The 20442-nt window shown below is 36.9% G+C and overlaps 4 protein-coding genes across 6 annotated transcripts in view; 3 read left to right on the top strand and 1 right to left on the bottom strand.

Moving 5' to 3' along the window:
- The window catches only part of LOC116302686 (dynein axonemal heavy chain 3), a 45478-nt gene extending 40315 nt beyond the window's left edge, over nt 1-5163 (top strand). The window contains exons 79-86 of the mRNA XM_031712033.2: nt 86-249; nt 725-878; nt 1402-1659; nt 2074-2210; nt 3377-3465; nt 3807-3928; nt 4009-4098; nt 4507-5163. Coding sequence (XP_031567893.1) covers nt 86-249; nt 725-878; nt 1402-1659; nt 2074-2210; nt 3377-3465; nt 3807-3928; nt 4009-4098; nt 4507-4713 — 1221 coding nt within the window. The 3' untranslated portion in view covers nt 4714-5163. The remainder of the gene's footprint in view (nt 1-85; nt 250-724; nt 879-1401; nt 1660-2073; nt 2211-3376; nt 3466-3806; nt 3929-4008; nt 4099-4506) is intronic.
- Nucleotides 5164-5826: 663 nt separating this feature from the next.
- Nucleotides 5827-6913, top strand: LOC116302689 (transmembrane protein 186). The gene has a single exon (XM_031712037.1). It carries the CDS (start codon nt 5906-5908, stop codon nt 6644-6646), a length of 741 nt encoding a protein of 246 aa, XP_031567897.1. The 5' UTR covers nt 5827-5905; the 3' UTR covers nt 6647-6913.
- A 374-nt stretch (nt 6914-7287) lies between these two features.
- Nucleotides 7288-11742, bottom strand: LOC116302688 (uncharacterized). 3 transcript variants are annotated; one of them, XM_031712036.2, is made up of 11 exons: nt 11434-11742; nt 10547-10877; nt 10377-10439; nt 10040-10178; nt 9473-9511; nt 9317-9360; nt 8823-8894; nt 8310-8380; nt 8063-8162; nt 7864-7909; nt 7288-7417 (listed from the first exon to the last, which is right to left on the bottom strand). In XM_031712036.2, exons 1-11 carry the CDS (start codon nt 11489-11491, stop codon nt 7295-7297), a joined length of 1086 nt encoding a protein of 361 aa, XP_031567896.2. In that variant the 5' UTR covers nt 11492-11742; the 3' UTR covers nt 7288-7294. The 3 variants fall into 3 exon arrangements, with proteins under 3 accessions (XP_031567896.2, XP_088888123.1, XP_088888122.1); XM_089031997.1 differs by having other exon boundaries at nt 8073-8162; XM_089031996.1 differs by having other exon boundaries at nt 8823-8891.
- A 94-nt stretch (nt 11743-11836) lies between these two features.
- Nucleotides 11837-19351, top strand: LOC116302690 (ras-related C3 botulinum toxin substrate 1). Its single transcript, XM_031712038.2, has 5 exons — nt 11837-11951; nt 14848-14919; nt 15281-15398; nt 15889-15951; nt 16365-19351. The coding sequence occupies exons 1-5, from the start codon at nt 11917-11919 to the stop codon at nt 16653-16655; spliced, it is 579 nt and encodes a 192-aa protein (XP_031567898.1). The 5' UTR covers nt 11837-11916; the 3' UTR covers nt 16656-19351.
- Nucleotides 19352-20442: the final 1091 nt, after the last annotated feature.

The raw sequence follows: 20442 nt of genomic DNA, 5'->3' as shown, positions 1-20442 counted from the left end.
TGACCTTGTATGTCATTTTGACACTTTAACATTTCCCTTAATATCAGTATCCCTTTGTGATAATATTTTCCCTCACAATTCCTAGATGTTCTTAAACGACTACGACGAGATTCCCTTCGATGCGTTGTCATATCTGATTGGTCAATGTAACTACGGTGGTCGTGTGACAGATGACAAGGATAGACGTCTGTTGGTTTGTCTGCTGTCCATATGCGTGGGTGATAACATCATAAATATCGACAAACACAAGTATGTATCGTCTGCTTGTATATCACGTGTTCATTCCCACTCCTAGCAATGTCCAATAGAACTTAGTCCAAAACTAGACCCACTTTTGTCGGTGTGCGCGCGGTGGAGACGAACCGAGTAGCAGAGACTGGTAAACGTGTTCTTTGCGCGCGCGGTATTACCTTTTATCTTTGAGATATAAATTAATCAGTTAGTGAGAAAAGTGGGTCCAGTTCTGGACTAAGTGGACCTAGGCAGCATTTGTATTGATCAGCATGTGTTGCATCATAGAATGTTCTGAGGGGAAGGTGTCTAAAATCTTAACAGCGGCATCTAGTTCAAATCCCTTTGATGTATTGCATCATGGGATAGAATGGGGAAATCGTCTCCTAAACCAATTCAATATTTATCTATCACTTTTATCCATTTATTTATCTTATGTATTCTTTTCTTTATTCAAACTATTATATATTGATGAAGTGCACGTATTGTCCAGGTTTTCAGAGAGCGGCATCTACTACGTGCCACCCAAAGGTTCCTATGAGGATTATGTGGAATTCATTCGTAGCCTACCACTGATCCCTAACCCAGAAGTGTTCGGGCTGCACGAGAATGCTGATATTACTAAAGATCAGAAGGAAACCCAAGAGGTGAGAATTGGTGTCGGGTAGTTAATATACCTCGAAATAGTGCAGTTTTTGTATGACTGTGAAAAGCTCAGTGCTGTTCGCGTTAGGTGCCGTGACCGCGATACTTTCTATAATTTTAATTGGCTGATTTTTTCACGCGCAATATGATTGGTCTGGTAGTGCCGTGACCTTGGCGTGACCGTGTCCGCACCGTGTTTATGCCGTGTTCCGGGTATTTGATTGGATGGAGAGTAAATTCTCTTGCAATGCCGATTGGTCTGGCGTATCCCTTGCCGTGTCATGGCCGTGTTCGTACCGTGAATTTTTCACAGTCATACGAAAACTGCACTATGTTATCATATACAGCAACAGAACGAAACCAACGACAGACAGACAGGCAGACAGACAGACAGACAAAAAAAAAAAAAAAAGAAAGAAAAAAGAGAAAGACAGAAAAAATAGACAGTGAAAGAAGACAGCTAGAAGACTTTCAGAATTAACTGTCGTGCACACTTATATTTTTGTTATTTTCCCCCCAATTCAGCTATTCGACTCCATCCTTCTAACCCAGCCACGCCAGACAGGAGGCGGGGGTAAATCATCAGCAGAGATGATCGAAGAACTAGCAAACGACATCCTCTCCAAATTCCCTCCTCCCTTTGACATGGAGATGGTGATAGAAAAATACCCTGTGGTGTATAATGAATCCATGAATACTGTCCTTAGACAGGAACTCATACGATTTAATAGACTGACTAATGTGGTCAGGACTACCTTGATTAACCTACGCAAAGCTGTTAAGGTAAAATACCAGAGTTCAAGGCCGATTTTTAATAGTTTAATAGATGTTCAAGTATAATATGACTCTTTTGATAGACATGTTTCGGCAGTCCTGCTGCCATCATCAGTGGATAACTACCGAAACATGTCTATTAAGAGTCATATTATACCTGAAGATTATTACACAATTTCCGTTTGTTAGACCTTTTAATAGATGTTGCTCATGATGATCATGATGGTGATGATTATTATGAGAATGATGATCATGACCGATGTTGGCTATGATGACACATGATGATAATTATAATAGTGATACATGATGATGATGTTACATAGTGATGATGATGATGATAAGTATTACAGCGCACTCAGTGCTGATAATAATAATGACAATGATAACGATTTTTGTTTCAATTTCTGTATTGTATGTTTTCAGGGATTGGTAGTAATGTCTGGTGAACTAGAAGATGTGTTCAATAACATGTTGGTGGGTAAAGTACCAGCCGTCTGGGCTGCTAAATCCTATCCATCATTAAAACCCCTTGGTAGCTACGTCACTGACTTACTGGAGAGGTAAGATACTAGTCTCTCTAATGATGATGATGATACATGATGAAAGTGGAGGAGACGATAACGATGATGATGATACATGAATGGTAGGGGTGGAGACGATAACGATGATGATGATACATTCATGGTAGTGGAGGAGACGATAGCGATGATGATGATGATGATGATACATGGATGGTAGTGGAGGAGACGATAGCGATGATGATGATGATACATGGATAATAGTGGAGGAGACGATAGCGATGATGATGATGATACATGGATGGTAGAAGTGGAGACAATAGCGATGATGATGATGTTGCTCTTGCTACTGAAAATGATGACAACGATGACGATGATGATACATGGGTGGTAGTGGAGGAGACGATAGCGATGATGATGATGTTACATGGATAATAGTGGAGGAGACGATAGCGATGATGATGATGATACATGGATAATAGTGGAGGAGACGATAGCGATGATGATGATACATGGATGGTAGAAGTGGAGACAATAGCGATGATGATGATGTTGCTCTTGCTACTGAAAATGATGACAACGATGACGATGATGATACATGGATGGTAGTGGAGGAGACGATAGCGATGATGATGATGATACATGGATAATAGTGGAGGAGACGATAGCGATGATGATGATGATACATGGATGGTAGAAGTGGAGACAATAGCGATGATGATGATGTTGCTCTTGCTACTGAAAATGATGACAACGATGACGATGATGATACATGGGTGGTAGGGGTGGAGACGATAACGATGATGATGATGTTGCTCTTGCTGCTGAAAATGATGACAACGATGACGATGATGATGCATGGATTGTAGTGGAGGAGACGATAACGGTGATGATGATGTTAGTTGCTGCTGGTGCTGAAATGATAACAACGAATGGTGAATGATGGCCTCGGTGGTAGTGGTGGAGACCATCACGATGACGATGATGTGGCCAAGTGTTGTTGCTAAAGATGATGGTGATGAATTATGATGATGATAATGTTGAATATGCTTTTTTTCAACAATATCATCATCACAATTTTCATCACTCATTTAAACGAATCAACAAAAGAGTAATGAGCTGATGATAACGGAGGACGCTAACAAATGACGATATTGATAATATATGATGATGAAAGATGTGTTAATGAAGAGCATATTGTATTCCAGACTCAAGTTCTTCCAGGATTGGATAGATCGAGGTCCTCCAAACGTGTTCTGGATCTCAGGGTTCTACTTCACCCAGTCTTTTCTTACAGGTACAACAAATGCGCTATTCATTAACCACTTGCTTATCCCTACTGCAGATGTCAGTCAACGTGTAATAGTCAAATAGACACAAAAGAAAATAATGGAATTAATGACTTCACTCTAATCCACTGTTTTCCTGTTTCAGACGTGTTATTCCCTTGAGTATTATTTCTTTTTTTAACAGTTGTGCATGAGAAGACATATGAATATGGACACAAATCAAACAAAGAATATTATTCTTGAGAGAATGACACGTGGTCTGAAATGGGAAAATAATATACCTAAGTGGATTGGGCCCATACTTATGACAACATGATTTTTTATTGGCCGATGATTATTTGATTGACAGGTGCCCGTCAGAATTTTGCGCGAAAGTACACCATACCAATTGATCATGTTGGGTATGAATTCGAGGTAACAAAAGAAGAAAAAGAGATGAAAGAAAAACCCGAAGACGGGGTTTACGTCACAGTAAGTCATCATAGCTACAAACTTAACTTGAAAAGAAACTTTAAAAGGGATGATACCTAATGATTGTCGTTGTGTGACAGGGACTTTTCCTGGAGGGAGCTCGATGGGACCGAGAGAAGATGGTGGTTGGTGAATCACTACCTAAAGTTCTTTTTGATACACTACCTGTCGTATCCTTTACAAACCAGCAATATTATTTTCTCTTGTTGTATGCAAAAGAAATTTATGAAAATTATATGATGAGGATGACGATTGAAGATGATAGTGTTGATCATGGTCGCGGTTATTGATGATTGAGGATAGTGATGACAATGATGCTAATGTAATGATAATAATAATGATGGTGAGCTGACGTTGATTGATGGTGATATTGATACAGATGATAATGAGATGATGCCGGATAAGATGATTCATGATATTGACTACGATTATTAATAATAATTAAAGATGGTGATGTATGACATATGCTAATAATTAATGAAGATTAATTAATGATTAATGTCGATAACGATGGTGAATGTTGTGTGGTGCAGATATTAACAAATCTTCAAGCACGTTTAACCTTGACTCTATCCCAGTTATGGATCGTGCCTAAAGAAAGATCCAAATTCCAACCCAAAGCCAGCTACCCTAGTCCAGTGTACAAGACCAGTGCTCGACGAGGAACTCTCTCCACAACAGGACACTCGACAAACTTCGTCATGTTTGTTGAATTACCCTCCGACAAGCCTGTGGCACACTGGGTCAACAGGGGTGTGGCTCTCCTCTGCCAACTAGATGATTAACAATCCTCCAATTTTTCTAACCCTAAAGACAATTTTTGTTTGGATTTCATCAGTAGTTTACTAACGAGATTTTTTCTAACAAATTAACGTAAAATACAACTGTTGAACAGTTTCATTTGCGCTGAAAAATTTAGTGTGAAATGATGACCATCGTTTTGTGAATGGTCAAAATTATTTATATTATTGAATATTGTTTTGTTGGTTTGGGATTACTTCTGTAACCTATAAAATACTTTACACCCAACAAACCATATAAATTATGTAAAATGCAGATCATACTGATATTTATTCCTACTAATAAGTTAATGTTTGAGTATTGTAACCCTGTGTGTATAGCGTTAAACGCTTGCTTCATGAATATCGCATGGTTTTTTTTATAAACTTGTATAGTGTGAGGGCTCTTGGTCCTAATGAATTAAGCAACGTTATTAAACTTGCTCTTTTTTATTATGCTTGAGGCTATTGATATTGAAAGTATGATTTTACCATTGATGACAAAACCTTTATACCCCCTCCCCCCCCCCAAAAAAATTAGTACTCGTATCGCAATTCAACGGAAATTCCAATACGAGTAATAAAAGGGACGCAGGGACGACCGTACGCAAATTTGATGCCCTTGCCCATGAAATCCTCCAGAAAATATTAGTCTTCGTCAAAGCCGTCAACTGCGCTTTGTATAGGAAATCGCACGATCTCGAGTGCAATTAAAGAACTTTCATAACATTACGAGTGTCTATTAATTCCAAATTGTACGAGAAGATCGTGCGATTTTTTGTTTATAATTCACTCAACAAAATTTCAGTAAAAAATGCGAAGCGACCGATTTTCAGTCCATCGCGCAACTGAAATGCATAAAAAATATTAGTTCTTACGGCTTTAAAATTTTATTTATGTTTTTTAAGTACAAAATGACAGAAAATAATTGTTTTGACATTGTTTTGGCCGTGTTGCCATAGCGACTTAATTCGGTACTCCTCTCGACCAATCAGAGTCGAGTAATTTTGTTGTGTATTCTAAAGAAATAAATTTGGGGTTCCTGGTCTCATACAGATGGGTTACCTGTGCTTTACACCGCTGTACGTTAGGTTTGCAGTAAACAAATGTAAAAACAGATTTTGGAGTTGGATATATTCGGGGCTTCTAAAATACTTAAAAATCTCCATTAATTCGCATGGAGGAATCTTTTTGAACGATGTATTGTGCCTTTAGATCATCTACTTTTCTGCTAAGAGCTTCTCGAGGGATTTCGTCCAAAGGAACTAGATTTGATATACCTCTAAATTGTGGACTTGTTCCTGCCTTGCAAGGCTTCACGAGCGCAAAACATGGCCATTTTTTGACTAACAATTACTCTACAAATCTAAAGAAAATACAAGACTCTAAAGAAATCATCTACAGATACAAATGGATCAAACAACTACGTTTTATATCACGGGTTAAGATTGTACACGTATTTATTGTCGGTGGTTTAACAGGACCAATGTCATACTGGTTCAATCAAGGAATCATATCTGGATCAGTTCTTGTCACTAGTATTTTTGCTGCTACTGCAACTACTGCTGGACTATTTGCTCTCAGTTATTTCTTCCGTAGAGTCATTGGAGAACTGTCTTTTGATCCAATCAAGGAAGAGATCACGATTTCTTCTCTGACATTCTGGGGTAACCGAAGAAACTTAGTTGTTCCCATATCAAACTTCATTCCTTTGAGTGACAGAGATTTTGATCCCAAGAATTTGTTTCACAGGGTTGAATTGTATGGCAATGACTTTGTATATCTTTTGAACTTGCGTCATGGAAGGGTTTACGATAGTGAGAGGTTGCTGCAATTGTTAGGAATTCTCCAAGAAAGGGTCAAAAATGCAGACAGTTATAAACCAGCCTCTGGGCACATTGTTGAAGTTGAGTCAGGGGATACGGTAGGAAGAAGTTGAGAAGACTTTAAAGTAATTTCTGTACAAAACTTGTGGTATGACCATGCTGTGACTGTGACAGCGGTCAGAGGATCGTGATTTGATGAGTGGTAATCTTGCGCAGTGTCATTAGTTCAAAGCTTGTCGGCAATTCTGTACCACAGCACTGGAGTGCGCCACATGGCATGCCAATTTGCAGTCCTAAAAAATCCATGTCAATGCAACCAACAAGTTTGTCTAAACAAAAATGTCTTTTTCATTTATTTATTTTTTACATTTTCCCAAAGATATTATAAATAGAATTATACATGTACATCAGTACTTCCTGATGGTATCAAAATTCTTAAGACTAGGAAGCCAATATATAAACAAAATTGTATTTTTACATTATTATTTTGAAGCATGTGTAGCTCCATAGTAATATCCATACTTCCTCATATGAAATCAGGGCTTTAAATAATGGCCAGTAAACTGACAATGTCTAGTCAAAATTGACACTTTTCTGCCCAAATACTGTACCACATTTTGAGATAGTCACATGGTGATCATTACAATGTGGCTAGATCATGTCTTGCAAAACCTGTCTGGTCATTGAGCAGTCGTTATTCTTAAACCTGAAAATACAGCTGTAACCATCCTTCATACATTTATACATTAATTTACATGCATCTAACTCTTCCCATGGAGGATTTTCCTTTCTATCACAGCCAGTTCTTCAATACATTCATCTCTTCTCTTGCAAATTGAAGCCATGATTTCATCATGTTTGGCAGGATAGTTTACAAGATCTTCCTGTAGATAGATACACAAGTTTTATTATGGTATAGACCCATTGTATGTGACGTCAAAGCAACTTAATTTGGAGGATAAAACAAAAGAATTTCAATCTCCTGAGAATTGGAAACACTGTTATGTCGTCAAAATTGAGCTGAATTTTGACACTCTGCACTAATCAATCACTTGAATCTTGTCAAGGAGTATGTCTTGCCATTGGCTACGCTAAATTTTCAATGTAGCATGTGTAGATATCTCAACTATTCATACACTGTAAATAGCACAACATTTTCTAATATAGACCTATTTGCTTCTGCTTAATGTTTTCCCATTTCAGACCACAGTGTCATTCTCTTGAGAACAAACTTCTTTGTTTGAGTTGTATCCATATTAATGTGTCTTCTCATGCACAACTGTTCATTCTATGTGAATGAGGTGAAGCGTAAGCAAAGTTTCACTCAAACCTGAAGAGTAGCAGCCACAGGGGTGACACATCGTTCATCATCAGGGCTGTTAAAAAAAAGACAAAGTCTTCAATTATACTTCAATGTAATTTTTAGAATATACTTCATGGGTTGCCTAACTGATAGAACAGAGATCTCAGAACATTTGTTATCAACAGAGAGAAGAACCGTCAACAAAAAATAGTTATATTATACTCACAAAGTATAACCTTCAAGTGTAGATTTCACCATTTCTTGGAGATGATTGATGTCATGCTGGTAACGAACAACGATTGATGATCCATATGGGTTGCCAATTCCTGGAAAAGATGAGAAGAACCATTTTGAGACCAACTCAAAAAACTTCTTAAAAATTGCATTGAGACTGAAAAGGACATCCACAGATAAGGACTCACATGTTTTCATACTTATCAAGTGAAAGTTTTTTTCCAAGAATGATTTCTTACCTTGAAGCAATCTTTCCAAGTCTCGTATCTCTTGTCTTATTATTTCTTCTGTTCTTTTGCCTCGGTAGATACTGCAACCAAAAAAAATGTCACTTGCAAACACCAATGGTAAAGCCTTTACCATGCCAAAAGAATATAAATAGTGATTGACAATGATACTGATGGAGATCACAGAAGGGGTTATAAGGCTGCAATCATGATGTATGGCAGAGGGGAGGCAGGTGAAATTAAGGGGGGTCGGGAAAATTTTGGTAGGAAAAAGGGGTTGGATGGGCAAATAGTTTATCAGAAAAAAGGGGGGATGCACAATTTTTGGAAGAAGCTAAGCCTTGCTTAGGGGGGATCATATTTTTTTGCATGACTTTGGGGGGGGGGGGGGGGGGTGTTAAGAATTATTCTGGACATTTCAAATTTTCACCTGCCCCCCCTCTGCCATACATTATGAATGCAGCCTAATTTGTAAGCTTGACTGGAGTTGCCGAAGTATGAAATTATGGGTAGTGTGGTACTTACTCATGGATCAGTTCGCCATCTTTGTTGTACATTCTCAGGTGTTTTGGCCTCACTGTTTCATCATCTCCACTGCTGAAATTAAAATTAAGAATCCATAATCTTGATAATTTTTTAACTTCAATCTACCATTCACAGTTGAATGACAGCTCATTCATAAGCTCCCATTAAATAAATAATATTGTCCTATGAAGCACTAAAGTCTGAAACATTATAATACAGTAACAAAATCATATACACAGACTGTGTTTAAGTTTCAATTGTCCATTTCACAGTTGCCTGCTCCATCTTCAAAGATAGCCATGCCTTTGCATCAAAGTGAGACAAACGGTGAGCTTGCAATGATAGAGACATGTGAGACACATCCAAGGTGTTAAAAAAAGGTCTTTATCATTCCAAGCTCATCGATCGTCTCGCTTCAATGCAAAGGCACAACTACCTTTCAAGATGGTACAGGGAACTGTGAAATGGACTTTTCAGTGTTAAATAAATAATACCTGAGACTGGACTTTGAATTTTGTTTTAATCCAGCTGCAGAATCCTAAGAACAATTTTCAAAATATTACCGTGTTGTAATGATTAATGGAAACAGTGTCTTAAATATTTATGACTGGAAAAAAAAAAAAATTCATCGTATTACTTTCAATTCTTACCTGGCTGAACTTCAGTCTAGGCTTTGGTGGTTTATATATCTGTGTCATAGCAAAAAATAATCCACATTGCAATGATTTACAAATACAGTAATTTATGAAGTGAGGTGTATGGGGCTCATCAGCATCTCTCATCATCAATCATGTCATCAGCATCTACTTCTCTCACACCATCACTAATCAGTGTCACCCTCATCAATCATTGTCATCATCAATCATTGTATCATAATCACCACGATCATCAATTATCAATAATCATCCTCGGCAATACATCTGCATAATACTCCCACTATCAAGAGTCATCATCACCAATCATTGTTATCATGATCACCAATTTTGATCATCATCAATATCTGCATCACTTCCATCATTGTTCATTATCATCAGTCATTGTCATCATCACCAATCATTGTCATTATCACTAATCATTTGCATTATTACTACTGTATCATGAATTATCATAATCATCATCTTCAATCATCATCATGCAGGCAATCTCTTTAGGATATAGATCTTGCCATCTGGTAAATATATTTTGACAGCAGTATTTGGTTTTAGTTTAATGTTTACCTGTATTTGTGGTACTGGTGTGTAGGACAGCTCTTCATCAGGTTCCTGTACCACAGGTACACAAGGAAGATCTTGCTCATTCATTGACTGTAGGCATGGAAGGAATACAAAACTAGATTCCGGCGAATATCCTTGAGCCCTGGTTAACAAAATAAGTGACAAAGATAAATAAATCTTAATAAGTTTTCCTATTTCATATGACATGTAATTGTTTCTTGGAAATAAAATTCCTTATTTTTTTGTCACACTGTGTCTTCTCTATGGTAACTGTAAAGAAACAAATAATACTCAAGAAAATGATGCCAGAGCTGATACAGGAAATGTAATATTGACTGACCAGTCAGGAGGAACTTTTTCTGTCAACCATTCTGACAATGCAGATAAACCCTCTGGTAGATTCCTTGGAATAAGAAATTAAATTAACTCTTATGATTTAGAAGTCATTTCTTCTTGAATTAAAAACAGGAAAATATCTTAAATTTAAATAATATGCATACCAGTACTAACCTGCTTTGATAAATGCTTGGAATTTTCTTCTTTTCATTTTTCATTTCTTCCTCTTCCCTTTTAATTTTCACTCCCACTTCCTCAGGTTGTTGTGTGTCTAGAAATCCTGTCGTGTCCAACTTACTGAGAGAGGATTCGCGGGTGAAAGGTCTCCAAGGTGGCCGAGGTGGGACCGCTATTGCTGTTGTATTCTTAACATCATGTTCAGTACTTAACCTTGCCTTGGCGCTTGACGGTCTTGCTCTCTTTTCTTTCGGTATTATGGGGGGTCCTCTGGGTGTGGCATGGTATGCTCTACGCTGCGCAGCTGATGGAGGTCTCTTTACAACAACTGAGTTAGAAAAATGACTGTTATTGTGCAGATACTTCAACTGGGACCACTATGGGGACACACATTTACCAATCATATTGCAACATTTAGTTCAATATTCTTATCAACATATCAACATAATAAGAGCGTGATAACGTGATAATCTGATTGGCTAGCACTGTTATCAGTTCAATTTTTGTCTAGTTTACCGTTATCTGATTGGTCAGTTTTATTCAAGAGGTCCCGGTTAGTGTGTCCCCACATTAAAATGCATCGATAAAAACTATGCTCAAAAATACAGGGAGGGGACGACTTCCAAATTATAAAATACTGCTGATTGATATTTTTCACAACTACTATATATACAAACTCTTTTCAACTACTGTAACTTGAGGACAACTCACTCTATACGAGCTTATTTTTCATACTTCGGGGCATAGTCAATTAACTATGTTCGGGGCTAAACATTTTCTCACAAAAAGGGTGACAAATCCAGCTATACAATTCATAGTTACTAGGGCAACGGTCTGATGCTTGGCACACAGTACTTTTTCGTTATGAAAAAGCCATTACTGACCTCTAGATTCAATTAAACCTCGAGCCATGTCTAAGACCTCTTCATTTAAGCCAGCCATTTACAAGAAGCTCGTAAACCCAAGGGTGTTTGAGTTTCGGATCGGATCAGAAACTGTTTGACGTTGCCGCCATCTTGTCCAACAGTGGTCAGTAACTCTTCATTTAAATTTCTCTACCAAATATTTTTCTCTTCATTTACCTTGCCTTAAATAAAACTCGTTCAACTTCAGATACCTCAAAAATTCGTAGTTTAACTTTCTTAGGGAGAAAAAAAGCTAGCTATAGACAGCCATTGGAAACTGATGTATAGTCATTTGGGCTTCCTGTGTATTGAACCAAAACAATCCCAGCCCCTCCCCTGGTGGTGTTATTGTAAATATCCCAGTATGCCTTGCGGTGGTGAAGTCAAGTCAGGCGTTGGCGAGAAGTGGCAAAAGTTTTTTGAAGTTCAAAATTTTCTCGAAATTTCAACGCATCTGGTAAAATGCAGGCCATTAAATGTGTCGTTGTTGGTGATGGGTGAGTTACAGCACTATCTGAACTACAGCGTAGGGGTATTTTTGATGAAAAATGTTGATGCTTTGAGGGTTTTTTGGTTGTCGAATGTTAATGCACGTGTAGTGTGTGTGTACGTCCCTAGAAGAATTTTTCACTACATTTTGCCTTATGTTCGCATCTATCGTATTTTACCTTTAAGATTTTTATTTTTCCTATATATCCTGATTCTAGCTATATATATTATGCTATGTATCGAGAATTAACGTAAAGTAAGGCACAGAATTCCCAAGAATGAAGCGACAAAATTCCAGTGTTTTGCTTCAACGTTGTCTTAGCTCATAAAGTGACTTTCAGTTTTCGACCATGTTTTCCTTTGTTCGTTTTCTTCCTTGCTAACTGTTCACCGATAAAATATAACTGAGGCTAAGACACTTTGATTCTGGACTATTAAATGGTTGAAACAACTTTAATTTACACCGTTGTAACGAGAAAAATGATAACGAAGCCAAAATGCGATTTTAAGTGACTTTCACTGTTCACTTCGCTTATTGTACATGTAAAGGAAAAATCTTTGATTTGATAAGAATAAATAAATAAATGAAATTCGCATTTTTATTTCTTTCTACAAGAATATACATAATTTTTTGTCACTCAAGAATTCGGATCGCGATTGCGGAAAAAATATATACAAGGACTCAATATATTATATTGATAAAGTCACGCATATGTAGAATATAAATACTAATGTTGATTCCAAAATAATGCAACATTAATTTGTTATCCTTTTGATTATGTTTTGGCGAATATTTAATGTTATTGCCATTGTTATAGCAGGAAATAAGGATTTCTTGATACTTGTAGTTTGTACTTGAAATATTCAACAACCAAATTCCCTCCTGCCTTTCCTCCAATGGACGTTGTACATACACTGTAGATATATCAACAAATATTCAAATGCACTATGGATGATATGACTACAATAAGCAAGAGGTCACAGAAATATGAAATTTTCCCAAATTCTGTCTGCACGTTTTTCTACATACACTGTAGATATATCAACAAATTTTCAAATTAACAAATCGCACATAGATTTCCATTGTCTGTCCTCTTATTGATCATAGATGACGTCTTAAAATGTTCAAAACTAAAGTGGAACCACGAGCGCAGCGAGTGGTTTCACTGTAAAGTTTTGAACATTTTAAGACGTCATCTATGATCAATAAGAGGACAGACAATGGAAATCTATGTGCGATCTGTTTTTTACAACAAACTGCGAAATGTTTACAAAATAAAATAAGCGAAAAGTTTTTCGAAAATTTGTCATTCAAGGAAAGCAAGGCGATAGACCAAACAGCTCCGATTATTGTGAGCTTTTGAATATTTTCGCTAAGATAGTTAGTTTTCATGATCATTAGAGGACAGAGTACAGAAGTAAGACGAAGGTTTTTCGGTTATTTACTTTTGAAAACTTCAAAGGTTATTTTATGACTTACGAAAGTTTTTTCATAAAACACGTCAACATTTCACAACCAAACTTCCTACACTGTGATTGGCTAATTTTGACAGTTCTTTGACAGCCACTGTGAAAGAATGCTTGCTATTGGTCAAAACTTTTGACATTTACTTATAAATGACTTTTTTAGCTAAGTCGAAAAGAGTTTGAGTCAGAACTCAAAGGTTCTAAAAAACGAAGCTTACTAATAAGTTCAGCTAAGAAAAGCAATGTCAATTTCGCTTGACAACATAGACATTCACGTTCTGGATGGAGCAGCCATTGAAGATCGACGCTGGAATGGAGTTAATGGCCATCTCAGACTGTACAAGCTCATTCAAGTCTTTTTCTTCGCAAGTTGCAAAGCGAGATGAATTTTTCACGTCTTCCTCTATCTTTTCTGCCTCCAGAACTAAATATTCGTCGGCAAGACTATCAGCAAGATTAATTTCAAAGTTTGGTTCCTCTTCTGGTTCCATTGTCGACTTTTATTAGCAAAATAAATTCGCAAAATCACAGTCCTTACGATAAAATCCTACCGGCGAGTCTTGTTTTCAAAAACATTACGTCATCCATGTGTCTGTCCTCTTAGTGATCATAGCTCTCAGCCAATCAGAATGTGTTATTTACGTGAGTTGTTGTAAAATGTGCTATGGATGATATGACTACAATAAGCAAGAGGTCACAGAAATATGAAATTTTCCCAAACTCTGTTTGCATGTTTTTCTGGTCTATTCTCGTCTGTGCTCACGATGTTCACATATGAATATCATACATTTCAAGCTTGGCTAACGACATGCAACAAAACCTTAACCAACTTTTTTTTGAAATAGCTGTGTATATACTGTATTTGGTATCTGTAATCTCTAGTATAATCCCTGTTCAGTGACAAGAATGTTGTTTCAAGAAAATAAACTGGTGTTTAAAATAATATACTGCTGGGACCAGTTGTGTGAAGGCTGGATAGCCCTATCTGACAAATCAATCTTATCCAGTGGATAAATTTATTGGATATCCACTGGTTAAGGTTTGTTTATCCATTGGATAGCGCTATTCACTCTTCATACAACCAGGGCCTTGTCTTAGTATTTGACTGCTTTTTCCCTTTGATTTTATGGGAAAAATGCAAGATAGCTGCGGGTAGCTGGATTGAGAATTTCCAATTTCATCTGTGAGCTAGCTGTAGCCAGACTTAGGTTAGCCCAGATGTTGTTTAAGGGTATCAATAATTCATTTGAAGGTTTTCTTGAAGATTCATGTTTCTGCAACTAGAACTAACCATCTGGAATTTTAGCTCCTGTTAATAAAATTTATTAATTCACATGGCTATTGTATGTTTGGCGGACATCATTTAATTAATATTTTCTTGAGGTGTTTTAAGGAACTATACATAGCTTAACCATATTTTATAATGTATTATTTCAGAGCTGTAGGAAAGACTTGTATGCTAATCAGCTATACAACCAATGCATTCCCTGGAGAATATATCCCAACTGTGTAAGTACTGTAGGAATTATATACTAGATGATTTGAAATAGCAGGCAATTAAATGTCTGTTAGTGATGTGGTTTTGTACTCAAAGAACGCGGTCACTTCAAATTTAAGATGCAAAACCTTAAGCCTAAAATTGTAATACTATTGAAAAAAGGTTAATGCAATGTTAATGCAGCAATGTTTAAGAAGAGTGCACAGTTATTTTGTATATTGTTTCTGTAGTCCCTTTTTGCTTTCCTTGTAAATGGTTTGGGTTGCCTGTGTTTTAAGTACCACAGATATCCCAAACTATAAAAATGACTTGATCAATTAAAATCTGTAAATACATTCTTTAAACTTTTGATATGTTTTTTCTTCTTCTCAGGTTTGACAATTATTCTGCTAATGTAATGGTAGATGGAAGACCCATTAATCTAGGATTATGGGATACTGCAGGTCAAGAGGACTATGACCGACTTAGGCCACTCTCCTATCCCCAGACAGTAAGTTTAGTTGCAAGATGTTCCAGATGAAAAACGAATCTTGGTTCATTCATCCTGGAGTGACTGATGACTAGTATATTAACTTGTAATGATAAAGGGGTAGATTTGACACCATGAAAAGATGAAAAAACTTACCGACGTTTCGGATCACTAGTCCTTCATCAGAGTAAAAGTATTTTAACTTGGACAGCAAACTGGTCAGAGCTGTGCTCCGGGGTCATGCATGCACCTCCGCATGTTTCATTTCTGCCCCATTGAGCTGCATCGCCATTCTGCATCATTGCTGTACTTGCGGTGGTGATTAATTAACGATAACATGTTTATATTACATGCATAATGGTCAGTGATTCAGGATGAGAAAAGAATTAATTTAATTTAGCATGTACTGAAACCTTTGTACGTAGCAAGCAAAGCATATCTTGGAAGTGGGCTATTGGGATTCTTGTCTTTATTTTTTCTAATGCATTATTTGTTGTTCCTTGCTTCGTAGGATGTATTTCTAATTTGTTTTTCAATAATCAGCCCAGCTTCATATGAGAACGTCAGAGCAAAGGTAACAAAAGTATGCAATATTTTAGAACTGTAAAAGGTCATTAGGGGTTCTCCCATTAGTTCTGACTATAGCATGCACAACAAACATGTTCACTATTTACAGCACTCAGCACTCGAATCACATGTTGATTTTTTGGAAGGTTAAAAAAAACCTCAGAGAACCCAAAGAAAAATAGTGCTGTCATATCTTTTTCCCTCGGCTGATGTATTATTGCAGAGAGGAAAAGAAGAATTTTAGAGGTTTGAAGCCAGAAAGTCATAGCAGGATTTTTATTAAGTTCTGAAATAATAGGAGAAGATTGTGGTAGTAAAAACCAGAGAATTTTGCTCAGCTACTCGATCATTCTTCAATTTCCAGCCCTTAAATGTATAAACCTTGTATTTTTCATTCATTAATTTTTTCTATTTATACAGTGGTACCCAGAGGTAAGCCATCACTGCCCAGGTGTACCCATTATCCTAGTCGGCACTAAGCTAGATTTACGTGATGACAAAGACACCATTGAAAAATTGAAAGAAAAGAAACTATCTCCACTGTCCCATGCCAACGGACTTCAAATGGCAAAAGAAATAAAAGCAGCCCAATACCTAGAGTGTTCAGCATTGACCCAAAAGGGACTCAAAAAAGTCTTTGATGATGCAATACGAGCAGTTCTTGTTCCAAAGAAGCCTACAAGAAAGAAGAGAAAGTGTGTCCATCTTTAAACCAGCAGGAGGTGAAGTGTACATACATTTACTCCTTACTGAAAATCGTTAGGGGTAAAGCTATAAAAGTTGTACAAACACAGTCAATGTCCTGTGCAGGATTCTCAGTAGAGGTGTTTTAGCAAGGTTATACATTTCGTTTAGTTGAAGCAAACTCTGTTTCCATCTTTGGAAAAGCAAGCAAATTTTATACCTTAAATGACTACATTTAATAATATTTACTAAAAATCCTCTATAGCATGTTCTCATAGTGTCATTTAAATACCACTGTCAGAATTCTTCATAAAAGTTTCATTCTTAACAAATTTTTATTACCTTGTGAGAATAGTAATATAGTGCATAGAGATAGTTAGGGGAGTCTTGAAGCCAGAAACAGATGTAGAATAAGAAGTGACCTAGCCCTTGATATGTACGAGATTTTTTCTTTTGCTCTACCTGAAGAAGTTGTGTTCATGATGCAGTTTTGTCTAGAGTGCCTCAGCCTCCCTCCCTCACACTAGTTTTTAGCTAGTTATCTCTTCCTTTAAAAGATTCCTTGATCAGCTGTAGTAATAATTGACAAGAAAGAGTATAAGGTATTCCGATAGTATAGCAGTAGTATATACAAAATTCCTATTGAGAATCCTGCTTGAGTGAATATAGATTATTAGGTAAAAAACGGTCTTGCATTATTGATCCTACATGGTAAATGTAGGAGTCGGCAACTGAAATGACATAAAGACAAAATTTCATTGCTTCCTTTGTTTTCAGCATGCTGATTGTGCTGGCTTTGCTAGATAACAGTTATTGTAGATTTGATGCTTTATTGCCATTTATTATTCTCAAGGGCAGATCCAAAGGGGTTGGAATGGATAGCCATCAAAGAATGTAAAATCTAAAGATGTTATTTGATGCTTTTGGTGGCAACAGCTACTGTACCTCCCCTAGAAATTGCCCTGGATCTGCCCAGGCATTTTAATTTTAATTTCTTCTGAAAATACAGAAGATTTTGACGATATTTTGATAATATTTTCATTTTGTTTTCTCATTTTGCTAGGTTTTTTTTTTTTTTGGTCATTTTTTCCTTCCTTTTCATCATAATTTATGAAGCGTTTGCTTGAAAAAGTGGATATTCCATTCTGTTTTGTGTCAAAAAAAAAAAAAAAAGAACACAGCAATCCCAATTTCTGTGATTTAGTTCTGATAATTCTAAAATTTTTAGTACCTTTCAGAATATCACACTTTCTGATAATTAATGTCCATCAAATAATCTAATAATATTGTTAATCTTTGGCATGGCATACTATATCTTCAGTAGTGTCAGCCACCTCTATAGGGTGGTCTTAAGACTGGTTTAGACAGTACGATTTTCACCTACAACTATCGTATACATCACACTCGCGTCTGTTGCAGGCAAGTTGTAGGCTTGATTTACACGCTATGACTACAGTCGTAGGATGGCGCCAGCGTGTTGTATACGATAGTTGTAGGCGAACATCGTACCATCTAAACCGGCCTTTAGCGTGTATTTATTGTTAAATTATTTTGGGGGGGACAAACCGTCACTGTTTTAATGTGGTATGGTGTTTTTGCACTCAAGGTTTTTCTTGGAGGTATAGATTTTGTTGTGAGTTCAGGATATTTTCCTCTTAAATTATGCAAGAGGAGGAAATCCTTCATAGAAAATTAACTGTAAGTGAATGAAAATATGCTAGCTGAACTCTTAAATGGCTTCTATGTTGAAGCATAATATTGTGATTGGATGGTTTGAGTCTTGGTGGGTTTTGATTGGCTCAGACAGAAAACCATTTGAGAGTCGCGATACAGCACATTTTTCATTCACCACAAACATGCCGAGCAACACTATAGAATTATCCTCTTCATCCTGTTTGATAAATGTACACTTCCATTGTTATGCCTCATTCTATGAAGAGTTCTGACAACTGAATAACCAGGGTAATCTATAATTATTCCTTGTTCTAGTATCACACGTCATATTTTAAAGTAGAAGGCCAGTTACAGAGCTCCCATCTTTATTCTCATACTGGCTGGCCAGTTAAAGATGAAGCTGGAATAGATGGGAGTTCTTAAGCATTTCTATTCTTCTCCCAGTATATTTCTTAAGCTTTGATGTTCATGAATGGACTAAGCTAAGAAAATGTTGTGTGCTATTACATGTAAGATTTTCATAAAACTCAATTTAACAAAATGAAATTCCTCTTTCTGAGCAAGATTGGTAAAAATCAAAACTCAAAATGAATATACTTATTTGGCTTCCCTTCCTCTTTCAAAGCATGTGTCATTCTCTTGAGAAACTTTTTTTTTTCCACAAAGCTTAAGAAGTTGTGTTATTATGGATGACTGAAACGACAAATGACACATGGGTAAAGTGGAACAACATGGCCAAGCTGAAAAACGTCATTTCCTGTTGCAGTTTCAAAATGCTGAAAGACAAAATTCTTCCATCACCCCTCACCCCCAGAGTTAATTTTGGCACCTATTTATCTATCTCTGCAATTTAGAAAGAGGAAATCGAATTTTGGTCTTGGTATAGCCTGGTTAAAGTTAAAACCTTATTTTCCCTTCCAATGCGACTTTCATGTATTCAAGGTCAGAAACCAAAATTTTTGTGTAGTATCCTAACAAACTCTCCTAAGTTATTGTATTAAGAAGATGCTTTGGTATCGTTAGAAGAAGCATTAAAACAATGATATCTATGTGGTTTTAACTTATATTATTATCATAATGTATTCTCCTATGCAGCCGCTAAGGTTGAGGGGGAAATGGGTCGAGTTGGCTTTGCAGTGCATTTTGGGGCTGTTTTAGGGGACGAAATATTGCCATCTTGGACACGGTGTACAGTAATAGGACGTTTGCATGATGGCGTCATTTGACTCCCACTACCATAATGCTTCACGAATTTTCTTTTTTTTTTCTTTTTTTCTTTAAATTTGTATTCCCTCATGGCAATATTGAGACAATTGGTGCTATTAACTGAACCTAGACATGGATGATTATTGTGGTCACGCATTGCTTTCTCCTCGTAGTAGCTATTTGACGTAGCTGGTGTTGCGTCACGCCACTAATAGCGTCTCAGTGTGTGTTTTCTTGTTCTACTGGAAGCTGTAAGGCCTGGTCTAAATCAGCACTCCGGAGGGTTGAATGAATGGGTATGATAAGAAGTACTTCACTGTTGTTCTATATTGTAAAGGCTGAGTTAATGGTGATATGTCCACAAAAAGCCCTATGGAACGTTGGCGCTCGCAATTCCTCATTCTATGCGACAAAAGTCCGACGAGAATCAAAATAGGCACAATGATGGATGACATGCCGTTTCGGTTATGCCATCCAACATGGCGCCCATGCATAATCTTTCCTGATATTCACCAAAGGGATGCCATGTCTTTTAGTGGTGCAGAACAGAGGACGTATTCCTTAGATTAAAAATGTAACCATCAACAAACCTGAAAGAAATCTCCAAAAATTCAAAGGCCTATTATGAACACGTTATATTAGAGATTTTAATTTGTTGTACAAGTCCTTCCTTGACCCGCTAAAAACAATTATAAGGAAATGTATGGCCAGAAAACATCTTTTTTGACCATCCGCCCCCACCCTCCAACCCCCGCTTCAATATTTACTGCAAAACAAGATTTTCTTGACCGTATTCGATAGTGCTTCGATTTTGGATAAGTGAAATAAAGGTACAAAAGAGGGAATTTGGATTTTTCACTGACCACCTTGCAAGGCTCACTGTGCAAAATCCAACAAGAAAGATGGCAGACAAGGGGATAGGAGCTTCACCAAA

This window comes from Actinia tenebrosa, unplaced genomic scaffold (genome assembly GCF_029948245.1).
Source record: "Actinia tenebrosa isolate PJP-AT-01 unplaced genomic scaffold, QUT_ActTen_1.0 PGA_scaffold17__23_contigs__length_9995812, whole genome shotgun sequence".
NCBI lineage: Eukaryota > Metazoa > Cnidaria > Anthozoa > Actiniaria > Actiniidae > Actinia > Actinia tenebrosa.
The sequence above is the reverse complement of the archived record's forward strand: the minus strand, read 5'-3'. Positions and strand labels throughout refer to the sequence as shown.

Excerpts from the sequence above, each read along its gene's own strand:
- LOC116302689 (XM_031712037.1), top strand. The coding sequence starts at position 5,906 with ATGTATTGTGCCTTTAGATCATCTACTTTTCTGCTAAGAGCTTCTCGA.
- LOC116302688 (XM_031712036.2), bottom strand. The coding sequence starts at position 11,491 with ATGGCTGGCTTAAATGAAGAGGTCTTAGACATGGCTCGAGGTTTAATT. Across the intron at positions 10,878-11,433 it reads AGGTTTAATTGAATCTAGAG|TTGTTGTAAAGAGACCTCCA; the intron begins GTCAGTAATGGC and ends TTTCTAACTCAG. Across the intron at positions 8,381-8,822 it reads GATGGCGAACTGATCCATGA|TATCTACCGAGGCAAAAGAA; the intron begins GTAAGTACCACA and ends TTTTGGTTGCAG.
- LOC116302690 (XM_031712038.2), top strand. The coding sequence starts at position 11,917 with ATGCAGGCCATTAAATGTGTCGTTGTTGGTGATGG. Across the intron at positions 11,952-14,847 it reads TGTGTCGTTGTTGGTGATGG|AGCTGTAGGAAAGACTTGTA; the intron begins GTGAGTTACAGC and ends GTATTATTTCAG. Across the intron at positions 15,399-15,888 it reads CACTCTCCTATCCCCAGACA|GATGTATTTCTAATTTGTTT; the intron begins GTAAGTTTAGTT and ends CTTGCTTCGTAG.